The 9,356-nt window shown below is 33.9% G+C and overlaps 1 protein-coding gene across 1 annotated transcript; it reads left to right on the top strand.

The window, feature by feature from the left end:
• Nucleotides 1-2,878: 2,878 nt before the first annotated feature.
• Nucleotides 2,879-5,688, top strand: LOC147280254 (disease resistance protein RPM1-like). Its single transcript, XM_086251243.1, has one exon. The coding sequence runs from the start codon at nucleotides 2,950-2,952 to the stop codon at nucleotides 5,578-5,580; it is 2,631 nt and encodes an 876-aa protein (XP_086107369.1). The 5' UTR covers nucleotides 2,879-2,949; the 3' UTR covers nucleotides 5,581-5,688.
• Nucleotides 5,689-9,356: the final 3,668 nt, after the last annotated feature.

Genomic DNA, 9,356 nt, shown 5'->3' with positions numbered 1-9,356 from the left:
TGTTGCTGGAAAAGATCTGGGGAAGGGGAGGGTTGCTGCGTATGGGAAATGGGGGCTGATGTTTTTCCTATTTCTTTTTATTTTATTCTTAAATTAAAATAAGTTTTTTGAAAGAAGATAAGAATTTTTTATTATTTAGTAATTTTATCTCTCTATCATTTTAAATATTTGTATGGATTTATTGTGTGTGGTTAAGTTGGTTAACTATGGTTTATTTATAATATATGTGTCAATTGTTGAGATGGGTGGTAATGACCACCGTTAAGGTGGTGAGCAAATTTGCTCTCTTTTTTTAGTCCAATTAATTCATTCATGAATTTTGGTCCTTATCTAATTAAGAATCACATCACAATGCCGGATTGGCATATAAAATATTGAGAGGGAGTTACATGTCCCCGGATGCTAGCTATGGTATCCATATCTCTCTCTCTCTATCTCTCTCCTCACTCTCTTTCTCTCTCTACCTTTTTCACTCTCCTCTCCTTCTTCTTTCTTTCTCTCTCGAGAGAAATTATTCTATATAACCGATATATTGATACGTAATATAACCAGTCTATGTGTTATAATATGAGTAGATGTTATTAATACTATACCCTACTAATATAAACACATCATCCAATAATACCCTTACACGTAGAATTGGTCATACCACGTGGCGGTATATCAGTTATACCCTATAAGTTTTCCTCTCTCTGCTCTTACACAAGCCTGCCCTACAGGACAGATAAGTTATTCTCAAAAATATTCAAATTGGATTTATTGTCTTTCATCCCACTTGATAGGGGTTGTATCCAGTTGTCAAGCACTCTACCGTGGGTGGGTGCTGGTATGATGAATCTTTGCTTTTTACCAAAGAAAAAAGCTAGATGCACCTTTGAATGCACCTTTTATTTTTTAGATAATTAAGTTTAGGTCTTTTAAAAATATAGTTTTTAAATGAAGATCGGGAATGTTTTAAAATTTATAAAAAAATTATTTTAATTCATAATAAAATCATTTTAATTCATAATAAAATCATTTTAATTTATAAGAAAATCATTTTAATTTATAATAAAGTCTTTGTCCAATTTGAAGGGTATTTCCTCCTATTTGAAAGGTATTTCCCCTCATAGGATGTAGAGTGGGCTTTATAGAGGCTGCATATTAGCTTTTAAGTCTGAGATTTTGGGCGGAGTCCAAAATCTTAGAGTTAAAATCTAACATAAAGCCGTCAAAGAAGAAAAATAAAAGAATTTAATTAAAAACTCTAAATCACTACCGGTCTTACTTTAAGAAAACCTCATAAAATAAATTGAACTTTAAGTCTCCATTTATTTTTTTTGTCAAAACCAACGATAATGATCACATGTAGTGTCAAAATATTAGCCATAGAATACGAGATATATACTACCAGCTGATGAAAAGGATAGCCCCTAAAGCCTTGTGATAAGTATGTAAATATTGCATATTTACACCCATAGACCTTAGATTTCACTTAATAGTCTTTAGCACTTAATATCATATTGGTTCTAACTTTGAAAACTTGGGGCATATGACTAGCCCCTTGTTATGATTTGAAAGTGATGTCTTGTCCTTGTACGGGATCGCCGGTCTCTTTATTCGTGCCTATTTGCAGTGCACAAATTCCTTGGAAAGTAGGTACTGTTTATGATCGATTTGACAAAAAAAAATTCTCCAACAACTTAAGAAAGATGTTCACCCTGATAAGTACAAGTCCATCACCTAAATAGATACTGTTTATAAATAGATAAAAATATGATGAATCACCTCACTTGAGCTTTGAAGTTTTCTAATTACATTCAGAATTATAAGTGTTTTATGATATGAGAGTAAATTTACTCATGTATATTAGATCGAGTAGTTACACGTGCTCCACTTTATCAAATATGAATTATCCATGTGTTTGGATTAAATGACACTATATGTGCGGAAGCATGTGAAATTATAAAATAATGTCTTTAAAAAAATATAATTTTGTATAATTTGACCTACTTTTTCTTTAGCCAATTGATTTTGGCTGAATGATTGAATTCCTTTATATTATCATACCTCCCTCTGTGAGAAATTTCTTGGAAGCTGCCCCAATTCCCATCTTCATCTCAACGAGACGTGAAAGAAAAAGGACTACTTAAAGAAGTCAGAGGGAAGGCAAAATCTAGCTACATCGGTACGTCGCACAGGTCTAATATTTTGGTTGATATTAAACAGTAAAACTACGTTCTCCATTCAGGCTAATATTTATTAAACCCCTGACTGTAGTGAGCTCCATCTTGTGCTTAATTTTGCACTGTAGTGTGTCAACAAAAAAAGGAAAAAGAAAAAGAATCTTGCATAATATTAGGGCTTGCTGGTGGAATGAGAGTCTCACCGATAGTGGATGAGAGCAACTCAAAACTCAAAAGAGACCCAATGTACAGATATGAATAGGCACGTTCATGTGGGAGTGGGGTCGAGGGGACGAAGAGATACAGCTGTGACTTGCCCCTTGTTCTGATTTGAATGCTTATTCTAACACTAGGGCCGTGTGACTAGTCCCTTGTTATGATTTGAAAGCTTAGGCTTAGAATCAATTCTCTTCTTTTTTCTACAAGGGATCAAGTGATGTGCGCTGGTCTCTTTATGCTTTCCTATTTGTGGTGCACAAATTCATTGGTCTGAAATCAAAATGGTTAAGAATTTTGTTCCCACATCTATTCTTTTTTTTTTTTTTTTTTGTGGAAAAAGTGGTTAATCTATTGTTTTTGTTTTGGAAAAAGTGGCGAATCTATGCTTTTTGGGTCAATGTGGTGAATAAATTAACTTAATCTTTTCCGTAGTTGCCTGGTCACTTCTTACTCAATTTTATTGACTCGTAAGTCTCCCTCCTCATTTTATCTGGTTAAGGATCGTTGAAAGTTATCAAAACTTTAGCCAGTGTGAAAGATTTGAGAGAGAATAGAGAAGAGAGAAATGGCTGAGATTGCTGTGAGCATTGTTGTTAACAAGTTGGTTCCATTACTCGACCGAGAGCTAAAATTGTTGGAGGATGTCCGTAAAGAAGTGGCCAGCTTTAAAGTTGAATTGGAGAGCATTCAACCATTTCTAAGGGATGCTGATGCAAAAGCAGAGACCACAGACAGTGTCAAAGTTTGGGTGAAACAAGTACGAGAAGCAGCTCATCGCATAGAGGATGTTATGGATGAATATGAATTTCACCTGTTAGAACGGGCTAGTCAACATAGATTTTTCGGCTTCCTCCATAAAGTTGTATGGTTGATAAAGAAATCGAAATGGCGCCACAAGTTAGCCATTGAGATTCAAGATATTAATGGCACATTCAGCAAAATCAGGGAAAGACGTGACAGATATGCCTTCAATTTCTTAGAGGAAGCAGGCTCAAGCTCCACCAACAATGGTGTTGCATGGCATGACCCTAGACAGGAGTCCCTTTTCATTGAGGAATCCGAAAGTGTGGGTATTGAAGAGCCCAAGTGCCGACTGATTAATGAGCTGTTAGAAGGAGAATCAAAACGGACAGCAATTTCTTTGCTAGGCATGGGTGGACTTGGCAAGACCACTCTTGCCCAAATAGTCTTCAACAACCAAAGAGTGAAGGGAAAGTTCGAATTATACCATGCTTGGATTGCTGTTTCTCAATCGTACAATATGGTTGAGCTCTTAAGGACCATGATGAAGCGGTTCATCGAGGAGGAGGTGGTGGAGGTGTTTTCTGCGAAGGAAATTGATGCAATGGATCAGACGCGACTTATTCATGAACTGAGAGAGTTTCTGCTACAAAAGAGGTACTTGGTTGTATTTGATGATGTGTGGGATATAGACTTTTGGGGATCTATGGAACTTGCTTTACCCAAAAATGAAACGGGTAGTCGGATAGTCATCACAACACGTAAGGGTGATGTTGCCTCATGTTGCGTAAGATCTTCTACTCATGTCATTGAACTCCAACCTCTATCTCAAGAAGAGGCATGGAAACTTTTCTGCAAGAAAACATTCAAGTCTGACTTGGATGGTTGTTGCCCCCCAGAGTTGGAGGAGTTGTCTCTTGACATTGTAAAAAAATGTCAAGGACTGCCTCTTGCGATTGTCTTAATTGGTGGTGTTTTGTCACAAAGAAACAAGGTTGCATCCCAGTGGCGAATGTTTCATGACAGTCTCCGGTCGGAGATAGAAAATAATCCTCAACTTGCAAGTATCACAAAAATCCTATCCCTCAGTTATTATGACTTGCCTTACTACCTCAAATCTTGTTTCTTGTACTTTGGCCTCTTTCCGGAGGATTATTCTGTTAGACGTGGACGATTGATTCGTTTATGGGTAGCCGAAGGTTTTGTAAAAGAAGCCGCCGACAAGACAGTGGAAGAGGTAGCCGACGATTACTTGAATGAGCTCATTCATAGAAGTTTGCTTAAAGTATCAGAGGTGTTTTTTGATGGGCGAGTTCGGAGCTGTGTAATCCATGATCTGCTGCGCGAGTTCATTCTTCAGAAGCTCAACGAGATGAGCTTCTGCCAAGTTTTGTCAAACCAAATGGACACAAGTTTCGGTGGGTCAATCCGGCGCCTATCAATCTATAATAGTGAGGTAAAGGTTCAAGAAATCACTGGTCTCCCAAAACTTCGTTCAGTTTGCATGTTTGGGGAAAATGAATTGCCAAAGCGTTTTCTAAATACACTCTCTAAAACTTTCAAGCTTTTAAAAGTATTAGACTTTCAAGATGCTCCAATAAGAACTCTTCCTAACGGAGTTGGAAATTTGTTCCATTTGAGGTTTTTAAGTGTGCGAGATACAAAAGTATCAATGCTTCCCAAGTCCATAGGTAAGCTACCAAACCTAGAGACTTTGGAACTGAGAGGTACCAATATGAAGCAGTTTCCAAGTGAGATTCTCGGGCTCCATAAGCTGCGACATATTTTTGTAGGCTCTACTAGACAAGGAGTGAAGATTGCAGAGGGGATTGGATCGTTAGAAGCCTTGCAGCATTTATGCTATGTGGATGTAAACCATTGTGATGGCTTGGTTAGAGACTTAAGAAAGTTGAAACAGTTGAGGAGGTTGGGGATTTTAAATTTGAAGAAAGAAAATGGGGAGGATCTGTGCACTGCAGTTGAGAATATGAGGCACCTTGGTTCATTGTATGTTTGTTCAGCAAACAAGATGGAGGAAATTCTTGATTTGCAATCTATATCTTCTCCCCCTCCAGACCTTCAACGTCTCTACTTGAAGGGGCGCTTAGAGAAGTTGCCGGATTGGATTTCCAAACTTGAGAATTTAACGAAAATACGTTTTGTTATGTCAAAGTTATCGGATGACCCGCTTAATGTTCTTGGAGCATTGCCAAAGTTAATGGAACTGTGGATCGAAGACGGATATGATGGTGAGCAACTTCGTTTTGAGGCTACCGGATTTCAGAATCTGAAGATATTAAGAATCCACGAGCTGGAGAGATTGACTAGATTGAAGTGGGTGATGATAGAAGAAGGGGCACTGCCTCTTCTACATGAGTTAAAGATTGAGAGACATATCCAATTGATAGAGAGGCGTCCGGGTGAGCTACAGCAAAGAAACATCAGAATTTGGTGAATAATTGATGGCGTTTGGATGAACAATCGGTGCGATTGGATAAAGTAATTTGAAACTAGTACAGTGTGTTTGAATAAAGTAATTTTAATTTTACATAAATTTATAAATGATGAAATTTAAAATTCTATTATTTAAATTTCTATCAGTTGTAATTTCTATTATTTGAATATATGTATATGAAATTTTGTAAATAATATGAATTACAAATTTTAAATAATGTAGCCCCACCGACTACCCACCCATGCCACCATCTTCCCCTTCTTCTGAGTCACCAACCACACTCGTCTCTCTCTTGCTTTCTCTCTTCTCTTCTCTTCTCTTCTCTCTGTATACTCTCTATTTCTTCTCTACATATTAAAATTTCTTCACAAGATTGATTTTTTTTTTTCTCCAATTCCAAGAGCACAGCAACCAAAGATAAAAAAGGCATCTCCATTAATTGCATTTTCTTAGAATAAACTTGGAAATTAGGTTCCAAACATGGATCAGATTGATGGGGATCCCAATGGCAGACTAAACAAAGAAAAGCCCAACATATTCCAATCACAATCGTAACTGTTACCAAAAAAAAAGAATGGCAAGGTTGCCGTTGCTAACCATCATAATATTGAAACTCTGATCTGCCGATCTAGAAGGAAGTGAGAAAGAGTTTAGAGAGAGAAATAAGAGAGAAAAAGAAAGGGGAGGAGGTGACGAGGGTGGTTGGAGGGAGGGGAAGGAGGTGGTGTGGGTGGACATGGGTGGGCAGTGGGTTTTATGATTTTTTGTTTTTCTAACTTTTTAATTTCTTAATATTATTTGTGGGAAAAAAAAAAGTTTGTAGATGTGGCAAGATCTAAGTTACTAATGATTATTAGAGGGCTGAGATCGAAAGTCAGGTATAGTATATTAAGAAGAAAACTGGCAAATGATCCAAGTCTTGATGATGGTTGTGGTGAGTGGGTCTTTTTTTTTTAAATCTCAAATATCACTCAATTTGGAAATGACACCTATTTAGGTAGAATTTAAAATCAGAATTTATGACTCTCAAATTTTATAATTGTTTCCACGTAGAATTCTAAGATTTCCATATTAATGAGGCCAAACAAGGGAATTGGAGATATTCATTTCTCAAATTCTGACTTTAATGAAATACCGAGTTAAATTTCTCTATCCAAACGCACTGTTAAGAAATTTAAAATGTGATTTAAAATTTTACAATATGTAAATTTTCTTATTTGAATAAATGTAATCATAATAGAATTTAAATATGAAATTTATAGTAGTTTTATAAAAAAGTGATGGTGATGGTGTCAATAATAAAAATGATGCTTGTAGTGAATTGATGCAGCATGCATGACACATGACTATTGGTTCCGAAGTGATAGACGCAAATTTAGCCATTAGGGTCTCGGTGTTCGATTTTTGCGCACCATACTTTTTCGGAAAGAGAATGATGAGGCAAATCCAATTCACACGCCATGAGCGATAAGCGAAGGTGGATTTTGGCCAAATAAGGCCGTTTGCTAAGCCAAAATTGCGTAAAGTTTTTTTGCAGCGGTGTCAATAGTTGTGACTATGGTGGTTGTAGCGGTGGCATAGTGGTAGTGGTGATGGTATTATGATTAATTGGTCGGGTGATGGTGGACATGACTTTTTTTTTTTTGTAAAAATTAGAATTTTAAAAATTATACCAATTTAGGTGGAATTTAAACTTGAAATTTACAGTCCTCAAATTCCAAGTCACATAAAATTTATAAAATTCTGTATTTATGGACCTAAAAAAAGATATTAGAACATGTAATTTCTTAAATGCTGAGTTTTACTTAAATTTCAAGTTTTTTTTTTTTCCATCCAAACAAACCATAAAGGAATAGGAAATTAAACAAAAGGTACATTGATTTTAACTACTAACTTTTAATAACTTTTTAGTTTAGGTACCAAAATTAAATAGTATTTTAGATTAGGTACTAATTTAAAAGTCAAACAAAAAAATAAAGTAAAAGGTATTAGAATTTACAAATATTACATTACATGTCACTACAATAAAAAAATAAAAAAAATATTTCATCACAAATATTACATTAATTTATACTATAATATATTAAAAAAATTTATCAATCCAGTCCCAACTTAACTGTGACTGTCTTGGTAAATTGAAAGAGACAACTCACACCACTATATTAGGTATTATTTTGAGTAAAAGTATTGTTTTGACCTCTATTTATACTATATTGTAGTATAATTTCTCTAAAAAAAAAATTCAATTAAGTCACAACTTAACTGTGACTGTCGTTCAGTCACAATTAAATTTGAAGTTGTGAGTGTCGTACAGTCACAACTAAATGTAAAGTTAAGACTACATTTCAAATTTTTAAGATAATATAAAAGCTTCAAAGTAATTTTGTCAAAACTTTATAAATTTTAACTAACACCCATTATATGTGGGCCAAAGGACAAAAATGTCAAATGAAAAAAGCTCAAATTAAAGAGGTCACAATATGTTTGTGACATAATCTAAAAAATTACATTTAAATTTAGTAGTTCAATTAAAATATTATATGGTCTTTATGTTATACCAAAAAATTATTAGAATTTGATATTTAATCTTAATTTACTATTAAATAAACAATCTTCTTTGATTTGAATATGACAAAGCAAGGTAAATTTAACTAAACTTACAGATAATTTAATTAAATAGCCTATTTTCATATCACTTAAGTTTTTTTGATCCCCCCCTCCCAAAATTAAGCTTTTTTATTTCTTTTTTGTATAAAATGTTCATAACCCCGTTTATATAAAACTCATTTTCTGTTGATATTAATAAGAATAGTATCATGATTTGGCATCTCGTGTTCATATTTTAAGAAAGTAAATTTAACATGCTGGGCCATAGTATTACTTATATTAATATTAGTAATAAGGCTTTTTTACACTACATGGCTATATAGCCTAGTATGCTTTAATAATTAACAAGTAGGTGGAGCCTAGCAAGTTAGCATACAGTATTCTAAAATTATCAATTTAATAAACATGTTAATATAAAACATATTGAGTGGAGTGTATAGAAAATATCCACTTTGCTTTGCCATTATGCCAATTGAGTGGCGTGTTGGACTCTGTCAAATTGTGGCATATTATAAAAATAGTATTACACCCTAATTGTTTTGATTTAGCATCAACTCTAATCAAGCATATTTGACTTAACACCAAGCATATACTAAAGCCAAGGAATTAAATTTCAAAAATTTTGGTGAAATTTTGTCGAAAATTTTATTTTTTTAAGGTGTCGAAATTAAAATACATGTTTAATAATTTTTCGAGAAGATCTCGTCGAAATTTCGAAAATTTCGACGAAATTTACCGAAATTTTTCGAAATTTATCGAAATTAACTGAAATTTACCGAAATTTATCGAAATTATCGATATTTTCATATTTTATCCAACTTCAGAAATTCATAAAAAATAGATCGAGACTCCAAATAATTTACCGAAAAATTCTACGGACTCGTATTGATGAATACTAATTTCCTATTACTTCAAAACAATCAAATTGCTTTCAAAAAAATTATGAAAAATCCTACTCTTATAATTTAATTATGAAAAAAATAATAATCGTCAAATTCTTGAATTTTTCATTTTCTAAAATTCATTTCCACACAACTAAGCTCTAGAACCACAACCAAAGGTTTAAGTTAGTTAAATTAAATTTAAAGAAATTTCTAATTCCTTTAAACAAATTTTAAAACAAATTTGAAAAATTTAAGTAACAAAATTACCATAAGCCAAAATTTGGG

The sequence above is a fragment of the Dryas octopetala genome, chromosome 7 (genome assembly GCF_963921425.1).
Source record: "Dryas octopetala chromosome 7, drDryOcto1.1, whole genome shotgun sequence".
Classification (NCBI taxonomy): Eukaryota; Viridiplantae; Streptophyta; class Magnoliopsida; order Rosales; family Rosaceae; genus Dryas; species Dryas octopetala.
The sequence above is the reverse complement of the archived record's forward strand: the minus strand, read 5'-3'. Positions and strand labels throughout refer to the sequence as shown.